Source organism: Aspergillus candidus (assembly GCF_002847045.1).
Source record: "Aspergillus candidus strain CBS 102.13 unplaced genomic scaffold BDW47scaffold_25, whole genome shotgun sequence".
Classification (NCBI taxonomy): domain Eukaryota; kingdom Fungi; phylum Ascomycota; class Eurotiomycetes; order Eurotiales; family Aspergillaceae; genus Aspergillus; species Aspergillus candidus.
The window spans coordinates 1-15,096 of record NW_020194030.1 but is presented as its reverse complement, the minus strand read 5'-3'; the positions used below and the strand labels follow the sequence as shown (position 1 = coordinate 15,096).

Sequence of the window (15,096 nt, the reverse complement as noted above, 5' to 3'; positions counted from 1 at the left end):
AGCCCTATAATCAAGGACATTTCTATAATTAATCCGCCTAGTATCACACTATCCTCAAATGGGACGTGCACGCGTGGGGCTTCTAGCATTATCCCATCAATCAACACCCTCCGTCTCGATCCTTCTCTTCACTTCTCTGCTGATCGATCGGCTAAGCTGAAATACCTCTGCTTACCCACTCTATCGTAGCGTGACGGAGACATTGCCGTCCACCCGGAGGTTACCCTCGTTGGTCGGTTCGACCGTACCCAGCCAGTCATCCATACTACTATGGGAGTGGGTTTCTACTAGTTCGCCATGGACGCGAGAGGCCCCACAGATATGTATCGACAAGTTCGCCAGAGCGTGGCTCTGTGTCTGGTATTGGATCTGGCTTCCGGGACGTCCGGCGCTAATTCCAGCCTGACTTTGAGGGCTGAACCTGAGTAATGCTGCTTGAGCTCGCTTAAATACCAGGGCATCTCTGCGCTGGCCTAGAAGATGACCGAGTCGGTGCCAGCTCTCAATCGCCTGTCACGATGCAGCTGTCGTCTCTGGTGGGAGTTTTGCTTGGGTTAGGGCTCGCTTCTGCGGCTCCCCATGGCCCAGTTGCGCCGGCGAAGCTTCCCTCCATTAGCTCGCTGGGAACGCTCCAGACTCTCAAATACAACAATCTGGGCCCCGAGAATAACGGCACTGCTGCTGTGCTGGTGCACGATCGGCTGTCTGCAAAAGCAGCTCGAGCTCGCTGTGCCGCTATCGGAGAAGCTCTCTTCCCGCTACAGGATACGCCCAAGGCGAATCGCACTGATATAGATTACCAGCTGGACTATCTGGTCTTTGCGCACGACCTGCAGCCATCTGACTCTCTCTGGGTCGGGAGATCGAAGTCCAAAAAAGGTCACCAATGCCCGGCCTATTCCTACAAGCGCAAGGAAATTGTCCTCAAACCATGCGACGCGAAGCTGCCCGCCCTCTGCACCTCCAACGTCCCCCCCACGACCGATCTCAACCGGGCTGCCGTCCCTTCGTCGCGTGTCTCCGTTGCGTCAGATAATTACACTATCACCGGATACCGCGATGCGCGATCGTTTCGCTTCTTGGGCATTCCCTTTGCCAATCCCCCAGTCAAGGACCTGCGATTCGCCCCGCCGCAGCCGTACTCCGGACCCAGTCGCATCGACGCCACCCGTCTGGCTGCCTCGTGTATCCAGTCTTCGTCCGACTACGAATCGCTTGGCAGTGGGATCTCGGAAGACTGTCTCTACCTGAACGTATATACACCTGTTCTCCCCAAGAACAGCCGCAGCCGGCCAGAAGGCCGCCCAAATAACGGCCACAACACCGCACGACGCCCCGTCGCCGTCTACTTCTACGGCGGCGCCTTCACCTCAGGCAGCGCCAGCATGGTCGACTACGACGGCGGCAACTTCGCCAGCCGCAGCGACGTCGTCATCGTCACAGTCAACTACCGCGTCGGCGCCCTCGGCTGGCTCGCCACCGGCAACCTGACAACCGGCAACTACGGCACGCGCGATCAGATCCTAGCCCTGCACTGGGTACAATCGCACATCGCCTCCTTCGGCGGGGACCCCTCCCACGTCACCATCTTCGGCCAGTCCGCCGGCGGCCAGAGCGTCGTCGCGCTCCTGTCCTCCACCGCCGCGCGCGGCCTCTTCTCCGGCGCCATCGTCCAGTCCGCCCCGCTCGACCTCCCCTGGTTCACCCGTCAAGTTTACGCCGACATCGTCGCGCCCGGCCTCGCCAAAGCCCTCGGCTGCGACGAAGACAAGCACACCGAGTCCGAGTCCGCCCTCCTCTCCTGCCTGCGCGCCGCCCCAGCAACCAGCTACCTCGACAACTCAACCGACATCGGCGACGCCATCGACGCAACTGCCAAAGCCCTCGCATCCGACTTCCTCCACGTCAGCAAGCTCCTCGCCTCCATCGAGCCCCTCATGCCCATGATCGACGACTCCGGCTCCGGCGTCATCGACAACCAATTCCACACCCTCCTCGCCAACAACGCCCTCCCCAACGCCGTCCCCACCCTCTTCACAGCCGCCACAGACGAAGCTGCCCTCTACGTCGCAGGCTCCGTCCCCAACCTCGGCGCCACCCAAACCGGCCTCAACCTCCTCCTCTCCATCGCCTTCCCGCCCGACCTCGCCAAATCACTCATCAAGGAGGACGTCTTCCCCATCAACCGCTCCGACCCAGACGGAATCCGCAACCTCGGCGCAGACGCCCTCACCCACAGCGAGTGGTCCTGCCCACAGTCCCACCTCCTCGACATCGCAGCCAACAACACCATCTTCCCCTCCCTCTACGAATTCCAGATCACAAACGGCCACGTCCAATCAATAGACGACACCCCCGAAGTATGCTCCCCCAACGATAACTTCAACGCGACCTGCCACACAGCGGACGTCCTCCCCGTCTGGGGAACCCTCAACTCCAAGACCCACAGCGTCGACCCCTACTACAGCACCCGCGATATCCTCCACTCCCAGCTCCTGCACGACGTCTTTGGAGCGTTCCTCAGAACGCGCAATCCGAACCCTGATCCTCAATTCCTCCGTATTCGTGGACCTGCTTACGCCGCTACCCATGCTGTCTATGGCGCTAGCGATCGCACACCATACACCGTTCCGGAGTATACAGCCGGCGCGAAAAACGTCAGTCTGCTCGGGTGGGACCCCTCGTGGGCCGAGAATCCGGGCCGCTCGGAGAAGTGTCGTGTGTTTAGGGAGTATGGGTTTACGTTTGAGAATGCGGAGTATACTGGTTGAGTATGGATACAATAGTGGGCGGTACGTACTGTATGGTGCCCGTGTTGGTCTTTGCTAGGTTAATGAGAGGAGGATAATGATGTAATGATCGGGGGATGTTGCTGTTTCATTCGGTGTTTATTGGAATCCAACCCTGCGATGGGAGTCATATAGTATATTAATATTGGTAATTCTGGTATACATACATTAAGACTACTGCTACCTACAAATACTACCTATCCCGCCGTCCAGCCACCCCCCCATACATTCAGCACGGAAGCAAGCCAATCTCAAACCAAGGCGAGTCTGGACCTCCTGTCTGTAAAATCAATCGCCAAGTTCAAGAACACGCCAAAATCATGAAAACAACAACAAATGTGCCGGGTATGTCCATCAACCGATGTAGCTAGAATAAGCGAAAAGAAAAACAAAAACAAAAAAAAAGAACAGAAAATCGAATCCAAACCTGAGCGCCCGTGTGCATAATTGACCGTTTTTCTTTTTTTTTCTTTTCTTTCGTCCTTCCTTCTTTGTCTGCCTCTCCCACACTCTCAACGCTAAAAGTAAAAACATAATAAAACAGAGACATAAAGATGAGACTCAATCCCTCATCCAATTATGCCTCGACAGCCACCAAAGAACGACAACCACAACGATAATAATAGCGGCAAAGACACCAATTCCAATCATGCCGCGAATGATACTCCTATTCCGCTTGCGGCGTTCATTCTGGAGCCATTCATCTCTGTATATTCATTCTGTCTTAGTATTGTATTTTAAATCCAAAGATTCTGTACATCTCATAGACCGGGCAAGAAGGGGGAGTAAACATACGAGCACACAGCAGACTTCTTGATAGAAGGAACCTTCTCGTGGGCTGCGATTTCGGCTGACGAGGACGATATGGATGATACCGTCTCGCCCGACCCTGCGACTGGCTTGGATTCGTTTGGAGGGCTGAGCCCTTTGGCTTCTTCGTCGAGGTGGATCGCGCGGGAGAAGCGCCGCCAGAACATGGGGTCGCGGACGAGGGCCATCTTCTTTTGTTTTCTTTGGTGCCCTTCTTTCTTCGGTAGGCCTTGTTTCTTCCCAAGTGGTCTTTTTGTGATTGGGTGATTTTGTGCGATCAATCCAGGGATGTGTAGTTCGAGGTATCGAATGCTAGATCGTCGGCTATCTCTTTGATACGGTTTTTGACGAGATGTAGATTTGTGTCAATATTCGTTGATAGGATCGTTCTGTCTCGATAAAAGTCCAGGTTCACGAGAGAGGGTAGAGTAATAGAGAAGAAAACGAAGGCCCAGGAGACATCGTGCTGTTTGGCCGTCGTCTCGGTGTTGGATTCCTCGGATGCGTGGTATGTACGCTGCTGCGCCAACGCGTTGTGCGCTGGGTGTGGAATGTCGGGGTTTGGTGGTGGTTGGTGGATGTGCATTATGATCGGAGCTTTGAGTCTACTGTTCCATTGTCACCGTAGTCGTCGATAAATTGCATCAAGTTATCCAATATGTGGTGTTGGTGTTCTCGTGCCGTGTTGGTATAGAATCAGAAATAGCACGATGGTGGGGATAATGGCTGACTCATCCAGGTTTATTCTCTGTTTCGTCGCTTCAACAATTTCAGTTAAAATCCTATTTCGTAATCACTGTTTGATTCAAATGTATTGTGGCGATAACTCCATTCCAATATCATCTGATATACTCGGGGCTACCTTCCTAGTCCTCCATGCCACGCCATACTTACGTAGTACATCCAGGCAAACATCTAATAAATATGGTACCACGGTCAGACAACCCAACAAAGCCATTATCCAACGATCACACCAATAACCATTCAACCAACCACCGAGGTTGCAATTCCAATACGCGACCGTGGCCTCCTGCATGGTGATTTGCAGCCGCCAAAGTGGGGACGCGGGGGCGGCAGGTGGGGAGTGCGGAGTGCGGAGCGCCCCGACGCTTTCATTCCATGGTCACGATGCTATCCGCTTTTCTCTTTCTCTGGAGTTACAAAAACATTGCTTTTCCCGGTTGATCCATCGATACAGCATGTCTTCTACTGCGACGAATCTCACGGTCGATGTGCTTGACTATATAGGCGTCATTAAGGTAGGACGGACTGTACCCTGGTGGCTTGGTAGTAGCCTACTACGAGGGTTGGCGAGATCGCTGCTGACGTTTCGCTTTCACAGCTCCACGCGTCGAGTGCGACTGAACCATGGACGGAATCCCTTTTGACAGAGCTGATCACCGCGCTTCGAGAGCTCGATGATCACCCCCGCACCGTCTTGACCGTCATTACCAGCGAGGGGCCGTTTCGGCTGGCGGCGACGCGCATCCGAGGTTCGTCTGGCCATCCCTTCGGCGGCGAGAACAGCGTTTAACCCATATTAGAGTACATTATAGGTCCCTTAATCAGCTCCAACACGGTCAAAATCAAGCAGTACTATATGCGCAAATTCTCCCGCGGTAGGACACCAACCGAGTAACGTAAGAACCCTGTGCAGCGACTGACCCCGCCATGTCAGAACTCCTCAATCTCATCGTCAGTCATCACAAAGACCTCGCATTTGCCCTAGACAATATCCCCGTATGGGGCGGTCCCGCGTGGGTCCAAGGCGCGGTTGATCTCCTTGCCGTTGCCTCTCGTACTTATATCCGGTCGGGTGAGGCCAACACAGCTTTAGAGAGCCACAACCCCCATGGGTTGGACACCCTCGGACCGGCGCTACAGCATCTACTCGAGGATATCGATCGGCTTTCGGATATTGCGTTCAGTGGGGAAGACACGATGGCTGCAGCGGGCTGGGGAACGGGAACGGTCCTCACCACGGAAGAGCTGCGCTGTGCGTTGGATGCGGCGACGGTGTCGAGTGAGCGGTCGGTGGACTGGGCGGTGCTGGATCGCTTCTTGGGTACGATGCAACACATCGCTAGTGGTATGTCCTCCTCCTCTGTTGTATGATGCTGGTGTGGACTGCGGCTAATATGATCGCAGCTGGCAAGGCCAGAGGTGGGCGCATCAAATCGTCGTTGTGAGGAAGATTGGGTCTGCGTTTGGAGTTTTTATTGTCCCTGGAACGTATCAAATTAATCTTGCACGCAGTAATGGCAGGGTGTAGTCATTGAGTGGGATGTAGGGGATTGTGTGTGGTTGCATGTATATAGGAAGACCATATAATTGCCATTGATACCTTTCAAAGTTGTCAACCCCAACCAGATCTAGGTACCTTCACAGGAATAGGACCGAAAGGAAGAACAGCCTTTGCAGATTAAACGAATGTGCAGGATGAATTATTTGAAAACATCTATGTCTGGTCCCACGCGATCACGTGGGCCAGGACCACCCTTGCGTCACCCAAGACTCCCTTCAACGCGACCTCGGCATCATCACATCTACACCCCTGACCATCTGACAGCATGACACATACGTTGAGGGCAACCCCCAGGTATCATCAAAAAAAAGCAACATTGGAATCCTTCCATAGTCACCCTCCCCTGTCCCAACGCCAGGGGTCATTTCATCAGCTGCGGGAGTCAAGATCGGCGATGAACCCGGCCCAGATGTCTCCACGGTGGATCCCTCTGGGACACCGTGGGCACTAATCAAGAATATCTAGACCCGCAAACCCGGAAAATTTTTGCAAGCGGCGTCAGATGGCTGCAGGGCGGCTGGCAGGGCGACATATCACGGCACTGGGATTGTTGCCTGGTCCGGGGTCTGGGGAGGGACCGACCTGAGCTGCTGGCCAATGGTACCACGGAAGAAAAATTGAACTGGGGGCCTTTAGTTTCCTCAGATTCGTACGGTCACTACAGTGGGATCTGCGTCGGAAAGGATCGTCGGCATTCCTTGCTTGCTTGCGGTGCTGTTCGGCGGTTGATATGTTTGTTGCATGGCTGTCGAAGTTGCGTTATACCCCTGGTTGCACTTGGAGTCTAACGTGCATAGTGCATGGTTTATGATGTTCCATGGTTTGTGTCATTCAGTGGTGTTCGCCTGGATCCCCACATCTAGGAACTCGTTATCTCTGGACTCAATTTCCTCAAGCCTCTTTCAAGATGTGGACACAACTGTCGGTCAAAGGCTGGCATCCGTGCTCAAGCACACGCCGAGGTATACAGAATATACGCCAACAATCCACCCCAACAGTATTCGACGGTCATATGATGACGCGACCATATGTCCTTGAATCGTGCTCCGCTAATGGTGTCTGATCGGTAATCAAAAGGAGAAAACCGGATCTATTTACAGATGAAGGTTGGAACCTTGGGACGCTGCCGACCCAAATCATGGAGCACACTTCCCCACACCCACTCTTGAAGGAAGATACCGAATTTCGCATCGCGATCTGGCTACAGATCCCCCTCGGGGTGACTTACCCTGCTATACACTCGAACATCTGTGGCAAATCCCAACGCATTCGACCCCAGTCTGCCATATCAGACTTTGTCGGGCCAGTCTCGGCCAATACATCAGCGCGCCTAGCCCTAACTCGGAACCGATCGCCGCAGGGATCGGCAGCCTCGGCGGTGGATTCCTGGGACTGTTATTACCATACAATTACCCAATGGGGCATCGGAGGTTATTTAATAAACGGCTAGTCCGTCGGCGGTGATAGTCGCCTGTCATTTCGCTTGTCATGGGTTACTGAATGACTTTGACCTGAATCCCGGGATTCCTGGGGAGGAAACGACCAACAGCAATATTGGATTGATCATCCGCAGCTCACTACTAGTCCTTACAGCACAGGAACAGGATCATATGTGACGGGTCCATTTTATATCCGGCAATTACCATGTTTACCATGATCATGGTCCACGAACCGTCGTGATCCTGTAGACCGTGGGTCCATCACGGGAAGAAGGTGAATGCCAAGCCCAGTTCTTCAGGCATCTGCCTCCTTTCGATCCCTTTTCGTTTTCCTTCGCTCCCTCGACAACTTTCTTCCCCCTCTTCTGCTTCGTCGCTTTATTTTGATTTTGATTTTTTTTCCCTCTTTCCATTTTCTCTTCACTCTCTCTCCCTCTCTCTCTCCCTTCTCCTTCCCTGATCCTTCCTCTCGGTCAATCTCTGTTAATCGTTCTCTCCATCACTCTCGTCATTCGTCAATTCGTCAGCCTCTTACAGCCACCGTCCCCATACGTTCTCCCCAGACCCGCCTTTAAAACACCACCGGTCCCTATCCAACTCCCCCGATCTAGTGGACGCCCTGCACCTCACCTCATTCCCTCACCCCAGAATGCGCATCGCCTTCACCCTCCGTTGACCCCCCGAGTAATGCGCCTTTAGCGATCCATGCCGCCCAAAAAACCCGCCGGTGGGCGGAAAAAGGACGCCATTCACTTCGTTAACGCCCGTCCCGCCTCTGAGAATGAACGGCTTCGGATCCAGCGCCTGGTGCGCGCTCACGTTGGCAAATGGATTTCCGATCAGACCAAGGACCGTGGCGAACCGGGCGAGAATGCCCCAGTCCCTTCCGCAGACCAACCCCGTCCCGCCGACCCGCCCACAAAATCTGAGCTAGACGATGCGCTGGTGACGGTTCCCTCACCCTCCTCCGCTCGCTCGTCCCCGTCGACCCAATCGTCGGGTTCCTCGAACCCGCCCAGCTTCACTCTCGCCGTCCGAACATCGCCCAAACCGACCAAAGACCCCGAACCTCAACAAACTCAAAAGCACTCGGTCCGCACCGACTCCCAGGACGCCGATGAAGAGGAGAAACCAGCGTCGGACCCTTCCAGTCCCCCGCAGCAGTCGGTGGAAGTGATCGGGGCCAGTGCCATGGACCCGTTCGCCACGTATCCGGTCACCTTGCATTACCCACCCGAGTTTGTCTCCGCATGCGAATCTTACTGTTCGTCTTCTTTCCCCCCTCGCGACCCCTTTCTTTTGCGCCACGCTGACGTCCCCAGCTGTGCAAATTCTCTGGCCCGGCCTGACCCCCGGAAACGGCGTGTCGGCCGTACGAAGCTGGTTTCCGCTGTCGCTGTCGGAACCGACCCTGTTCACGACCTTCCTCTACGGGTCTCTGTCGCATCAGCGCGTTCAGTGGATCAACCGGTGGATTCCCGAGGCCGCCTTCTCGCCACGCGACCAGCAGCTGCTCCATTTCTGCGAGATGGAGTCCATCAAGCTGATCCAGCATGATATCAGCCAGCCGGACCGTGCCGTGCAGGATGCCGTGATCTTAAGTGTCATGTGCATGGCGCACAATAACGCCGACATCAACGATGCCCGCCGCCATCGTCGCACCCCGTTCACTCCGCCCATGCAGCGGCTGCAGTGGCTGGATATCTACGGCAGTCTCCCGCCGAATCTGATCCACACCCGGGGGTTGGCCCAGCTGGTCCAGATCCGTGGGGGATTGAAGAATATCCGTCTCCCAGGCCTGGCGCCGATTTTGTCCTTGTACGTTTCCCTGTCCTGGTGCATTTCCCTCGTGAAAATATCCTGACCGAAACAGTTCGGATATCATGACTTCCACTACCTTCCTGGTTCCTCCCGCCTGGGAATTTATCGCCCTGCGCGAAGAACATCAGGACGTCTCGTTGCACGACCTCGTAGGATACAACACCGACATCGCAGAGCAGCAATTCGGCAGCCTGCGCGCGATTGGCGGCACGACGCAGATGATCGACATCTTCTGCGCCATGAAGACCTACATGAACCACGTCGACGTGCACCTGCGTCATCAGCTCTCCACCGATGACACCTCGCTGCTCGCCGACCGCCGCAACCTCATCCAGTACCACACGCTACACATCCCCACCGCCACCCAGCTCGGCGGATCAGCCTACGACCCCCCGTTCGTCCTCTACGAGACCTGCCGCATGACGGCGCTGATCTACTCCGCCGGCGTGGTCTTCCCCATGCCCGCCCAGAGCAATCCCATGTGCCAGCTCGCCGCCTCAGTGCGCAACCTGCTCGTCGCCGCTCCCGGGCCCGAGATCTGGTCCCACCCGCAGGCGCGCGTCATCTTAATGTGGGCCCTCACCCTGGGCGGCATCGCCACCCAGGGCCGTCCCGAACGCCCCTGGTACGTGAGCATGCTCCGCCAAACGACAGCCGACAACCACATCGACACGTGGGAAGCCCTGCGCAAGATATTACTCCTGATGCTGTGGCACGACCCGTCCTGCGAGGTCCCAGGGAGACGTCTGTGGGCGGAGGTGGAAGAGTCCCACACTGCCCCTACTCCAGCGTAATCCCTCTCTATTGATCTCTCTGTCTTTCCTCTTTTTCTTCTTCTTCTTCTCCTTCTCCTTCCTCCATCCCAGCCTCCCTCTTCAGCACTCTCACTCTCATCCATCCATTCATTCCACCCTCTTTCACCCCCCCCAAACGGCTGGTCTACGAGTCTCACGAAATTTCACGAGTTGCATGCGGTTTTTACTCTGCATATCTATCCCATCTCATCCTGTTCCATCCTCCTCCTGCCGGTTTTTGTCTCTCCTATATATGGTAGTGGTTGTGGTTGTGGTTGCGGTAGTACTAGTAGTAGATTCTAATTCTTGTAATGTCTGTTTTTACTACATTTTTTCACACATTTTCCTAAATAATTGGCTTGGATGGCCTTTCTTATTGTATGGTTTGCGTAGTCTGTAAAAAAGGTTTGTTTGTAGGTGTGAGTGTATGGTGCTGGTGTACACGGAAGGCTGGGGGTTAATCAGCTGCAGTCCGTGCGTGCTTTTGGTTTGTTAAATGGAGTACTACACTGAGTACCTAGTGCTGATGGTGCTGCAGTTACACGGCGCTAGCTACCTGGGTACGGACGGGTGCGATCTACTAGGTAGAACGCAGTAGCAAGTCCTTTCTCTTGACCAGTCCACCAGGAAAACATCAATTGGCGAGTGGTGGGGTTTTTGATATGTACTAGAACTAAGTGGTATCAGGCTTCTGGTATATTTTCCTACGATGTATTTCGTAGTTGCTACGCTGAAATACTCCCCGGTGCTTGGTAGAGCGTTTGGACCTGACGGACTCATATCCCCAACATATATCATATATATATCAACGATGGATACCATACATTCAAATCATATTATACCATAACTGCCGTTGATGTCGACATGCTCGTTACACTAGCGGTAGATGCTTCAATCATTTTTATCCGCCTGTTAGCTAGCTACGCCGAGCTTGCAATCCCGTAAGACGGCGACGGGCGTCGACCTGCGGGGACGCGTACGCGCGTTTGCAGAAGCGGCTCGCGCTCCCAGTCGCGGACTACCACTGCTTCGCCTGCTGGTACTGCGGCCGGGGGCGGTGGGCCCGGCTCGAGGGCCGCCTCCGTTGTTGCTGCTGTTGTTGTTGGTGACGAGATGATTTTGGCCCGCCACCAGACGAAGGATACGAGGGCTAGACCGACGCCGCAGGTGATTCCTGTTAGAACTGTGTTGACGGGGATGGGGTTGCGGTGGAAGTTTCTGAAGGTTAGGGCGTCGAGGCCTGCCTGTGCGAAGTTCCCTACGCCTGCGAGGCAGATGATCAGGCCGTAGACTTTGCCGAAGGTTTGGAAGCCGAAGACTTTGGCTGCGTAGTCGGATACGGTGGTGTAGTAGAAGGGGCGGTAGAGGACGAAGAGGATGATGTTCGCGTAGCTTGCTTCTAGGCTGTGGGGTATGCAGCCTAGGATGCCGATTGTGGTGGCTGTTGTGACGAGGAGGAGGAGCACGAATGGCGTGGAGGCATTGTCGAGGATCGCGCCGATGAATGGGATTGAGAGGAGGCCGCCGACGGGGAGGAGGAAGTCGAAGGTTTCGTTGAGGCGGCGCGCCGCGGCGCGGCTGGAGAGGAGGTATTCGTATTGTTGGCGGATTGTGGCGACGAAGTAGTTGATGCGGAGCATTTGGAGGACGGTGAATAGCATGATTAAGATAAACCATGGGGACTGGATCTGTCGGAGGGCGGAGTAGCCGTGCATGACGCCCCAGATGCCGCTGGGGGGGTCGGGGACGGTACTGGGGCTGGTCTTGAGGATTGTTGGCTCCTCCAGTGCGTCGCCGTCGTTGCTGTGTGTCAGGAGACGCCGGATTTTACTGACGACATTGTGACGTCTCTGGCGACGGCGGTTCCGCTGGCGTTCTCCTTCGCCGGGGTCTCTGATACGGTCATCCACTGTGTCGTGAGCCTCCGCTGCTATGTGCGCCTCCGCCTGTTGGACTAGTTCCCCGGCGGTTTTATACGATGCCACCGGCATGATGGTGGATTGGACTGTTAGGATGAATATAGGGACGATCAGGTAGAACATGAAGAATTTCCTCGAGGTAAATGAGCCGTGCGTGCGCTGGTTGGCAAGGCGGAACAATAGGAACACGGCGCTCGAAGCATCAAATGCACCGGTTAGTGTAGATAGGATAAGCCCCGAGTGGGTCGGAAAGGTGTTGGATAGATGGAACGACGAGATAAAGATGAAGGGTCCCCCAAGGGACAAGAAAAGGTAACCAGGGATGTAGGTATCGAATGGGACGCTGGTTGCCAGTCCAAAAGAGAGTGCCCCAATGATCAGGCACATACTCCCGATCACCCCGCACACGCGGGGGCCATATGTATCCAAAATGGTCCCTACAGGCAATGCGGATACATTTGTCACTACGGCCGCGATGGTGAACATCAGGTTGAGACTGAGAGGTTAGACGCAGACGTTCAACGGAGTAGGGCGACCCACCGAAGCTCCTGTCCATAGCAGACCTCCTGGCTCTGCTCGATCTCCTCCTGTCCACACTTATCACGGTAGACGCCTTCTTGAATCAGGACAGGTTTGATAGCTGCAAAGCCAAAGACAATCCCCGCAGAAAGGAAGCAGTATATCACTGCGATAACGACTTGCACTGTATACCATCAGCATCCTTCAGTGATCACGGGACCACACCACGCGTTCCCAATGCATTATTTTACACTACGGATGGCAAAGCAATTGCGAACATACATATACGTTTGAGACGAGACACCTCGAAGGCACCCTTTGTCTCAAGGACACCTTCTTGGACGTCGAAATCCAAAGGCTGTTCTCCCTCTTGCCCCACCCCTCCGTCAACCCCAACGGGCCGAGGCGTCGAAGCACCGAGGAGAGATTGCCGGTCATCGGTGCCGTCATCCACCGCTTCAGTCCATCCCGGACCAGCGTACGGGTTGAAGTTCACGCGATGTCGCGAAGCAACAGGATAGCTGAAGTTTGAGCGAAATGACGACGACAAACTGTCGTCTGGGAGATCCTGACCCAACTCATCTTCGGAGTCTGATCCTATGACCTCATCACGCTGTCGCTGGAAGATTGATGCCGGGTTCTGCACCCACGACTCCAAGTAGGAAACTCGGGGTAAAGACATACTCCGTCCCTCTTATTAGCCCTTCATCACTGGGTTAGACAAAGGAGCCTATCATGGAAGTCGACACGGAAAGATGGAGACCTTGTGGGTCCAACCGGCCTCTTGCTGCTAGCGGTTCCCCAGCTAGATGATCGTGGCCCTTGCGATGAGCAGGGGGATTTCAGGGATGAATCAGATAAGGATCAACAAGAAGTGAGATGACCCAAAAAACCGAACTTGTAGCTCAAAACAGATGACAAGAAAGGTACCAAGGAGGCGATTGTCTCCTTGATGTCGTGATGATGCGATGATCAATGATGAGGCGGGACAACCACTCACCGCCCAGGTCACCTGACGCGCGTCTCTCCCCGCGATGAGTCAGCAGGCATATCAAACGGGACCGTCAAACAAGACAAACAGGCGTTGTTGACCTGCCACCCCGTACACTAACTAGTAACTACTGCTGCTACTTCCTCCTGATCGTTGTCCCGTCTTCTCCTCAAATCTCTCCTGAATGGATACATCTAAATGATGATGCTCGTCATGTGGGCCTCCTTCATATATCGATCCATTGGGATTGACACCCCGGTCTCCCGTTATCACCTCCTAATTTATCATCCCCACTTCTCGACTACGGATACCCCAGTAGCTAGTTAGCTCACCGAGGACTCGGAGAATACCCGGACTCATGGAGATAAACTATTTGGTTCCAAAGTCCTTAACTTCTCCAATCGGAGTCTAGACTGTCTTGCGCTTTGAATGAGGCTAATGAACTCTATGCAATAGCGATCCTCGTGGTTGACGTGGACCAGAGATTACAGTAATGATAGGCGTCATTCTGGACAGCTTGACCGATTACACAATCCATCGAGAGCAAGCTGTCGGTTCACGAAGATGGGATCCATGCCCTATGGACGTGGTTGATCCCGACGGGTGTGGTTAGTTTACCGTTGATCTCTCGACCGTGTAAGGGGGTGTAAACCAGCCGTGAGCTATTTTACCGGGTGAACGTGGGAAAACAGCTGTTGAACCACTGATACTCAATCCTTCTCCAACTACGGAGCAGCCCAAGGGTCCCGCTACTACTGCGCCTAGTAGATATGGCCAATGTGACTAGTGCCAGTTTGGGCTAAGGGGCAACCTTTCCTCACGAGGGATTATGCATGCAACGGGCTAACTAACCCAAGGCCAGTGTTGGCTCCGCTTCGCTCGCTGCACACCAAGAGAGTTTGGAAATGGTACCAGAACGCCACAGAAAGAGGACCAGTGCAATTTTATGTCCCAGTCTATTGTTCGCCCCCCTCTGACCCAAGGGAATGAGGAATGGGAATCTTCCGGCCCGCAGAGCTTTCCGCTTCTAAACTCATGAGTATTTCCTATTTCGGGCAATGATCGGTGGGCACATAACCATGCGCTGGCCGGGGAGAACACAGTTTGACTGCATGGTTATCTCATTTGGAGAGCTCTCGGGACCCTATCAATGGAGGATAATCGTGCTACAACTCCAAGGGTGCCCCTCTCCCCACACGCACACATGTCCATCCTACAGAATGCCTACACGCATAGGCTAAGGGCAGGATCACCTTGGGCTAACTGGGGGTTTACGCCGGGGATTTTCGCACCAGCCTCTCTGCGTTCACGCCAAGAGGGAGATCTTCTCATTCTCCTCCTCCTTCTCTATCAGTGGTGGTTTCTACGTTGGGATTTTTTCTGGTTGGCTCGGAGGGGGAATTGGTGACTTTCCTCCACTCTGCACGAACCATCCATCTTTTGGGCCATGCTTTAGCCGTTGAACTTGAGGCTTCTACCCATCACAGTCGCTGTCACTTGAAGTCATCACATCCTACCTGCATTCAAGTCTTTATTGCTGTCTGTTCCCCTCCGCTTCTCCCCATCTTTTGTGGGCATTCGATCTTCCCTCAAATTCTTTGCTTTTCGTTTCTTTTCCTCTTTGCTTTATTATTAATCTTCCCTTTTTTCTAGTTTTTTTTTTTTTTTCTATTTTTTTTTTGTAATCTTCTTAATTTTCTAATATCTAT

The 15,096-nt window shown here is 54.1% G+C and overlaps 6 protein-coding genes across 6 annotated transcripts; 4 read left to right on the top strand and 2 right to left on the bottom strand.

The window, feature by feature from the left end:
* The first annotated feature begins 276 nt into the window (after nucleotides 1–276).
* On the top strand, nucleotides 277–2,974 carry BDW47DRAFT_106479 (putative cholinesterase). The gene has a single exon (XM_024812780.1). It carries the CDS (start codon nucleotides 519–521, stop codon nucleotides 2,769–2,771), a length of 2,253 nt encoding a protein of 750 aa, XP_024671612.1. The 5' UTR covers nucleotides 277–518; the 3' UTR covers nucleotides 2,772–2,974.
* Nucleotides 2,975–3,154: 180 nt separating this feature from the next.
* On the bottom strand, nucleotides 3,155–4,014 carry BDW47DRAFT_106478 (uncharacterized protein). Its single transcript, XM_024812779.1, has 2 exons — nucleotides 3,585–4,014; nucleotides 3,155–3,495 (listed from the first exon to the last, which is right to left on the bottom strand). The coding sequence occupies exons 1-2, from the start codon at nucleotides 3,785–3,787 to the stop codon at nucleotides 3,351–3,353; spliced, it is 348 nt and encodes a 115-aa protein (XP_024671611.1). The 5' UTR covers nucleotides 3,788–4,014; the 3' UTR covers nucleotides 3,155–3,350.
* A 784-nt stretch (nucleotides 4,015–4,798) lies between these two features.
* On the top strand, nucleotides 4,799–5,788 carry BDW47DRAFT_126067 (uncharacterized protein; the record flags this gene model as incomplete). The annotated part of the gene is made up of 5 exons (XM_024816486.1): nucleotides 4,799–4,858; nucleotides 4,942–5,092; nucleotides 5,144–5,218; nucleotides 5,278–5,688; nucleotides 5,748–5,788. The coding sequence occupies 5 exons, from the start codon at nucleotides 4,799–4,801 to the stop codon at nucleotides 5,786–5,788; spliced, it is 738 nt and encodes a 245-aa protein (XP_024671610.1).
* A 2,114-nt stretch (nucleotides 5,789–7,902) lies between these two features.
* BDW47DRAFT_35125 (uncharacterized protein) lies at nucleotides 7,903–10,046 on the top strand. The gene is made up of 3 exons (XM_024818805.1): nucleotides 7,903–8,607; nucleotides 8,666–9,161; nucleotides 9,217–10,046. The coding sequence occupies exons 1-3, from the start codon at nucleotides 8,049–8,051 to the stop codon at nucleotides 9,956–9,958; spliced, it is 1,797 nt and encodes a 598-aa protein (XP_024671609.1). The 5' UTR covers nucleotides 7,903–8,048; the 3' UTR covers nucleotides 9,959–10,046.
* An 832-nt stretch (nucleotides 10,047–10,878) lies between these two features.
* On the bottom strand, nucleotides 10,879–13,078 carry BDW47DRAFT_126065 (putative MFS transporter Fmp42; the record flags this gene model as incomplete). The annotated part of the gene is made up of 3 exons (XM_024816485.1): nucleotides 10,879–12,373; nucleotides 12,418–12,580; nucleotides 12,679–13,078. The coding sequence occupies 3 exons, from the start codon at nucleotides 13,076–13,078 to the stop codon at nucleotides 10,879–10,881; spliced, it is 2,058 nt and encodes a 685-aa protein (XP_024671608.1).
* A 1,370-nt stretch (nucleotides 13,079–14,448) lies between these two features.
* Nucleotides 14,449–15,068, top strand: BDW47DRAFT_106470 (uncharacterized protein). Its single transcript, XM_024812778.1, has one exon. It carries the CDS (start codon nucleotides 14,538–14,540, stop codon nucleotides 14,793–14,795), a length of 258 nt encoding a protein of 85 aa, XP_024671607.1. The 5' UTR covers nucleotides 14,449–14,537; the 3' UTR covers nucleotides 14,796–15,068.
* The last annotated feature ends 28 nt before the right edge of the window (nucleotides 15,069–15,096 follow it).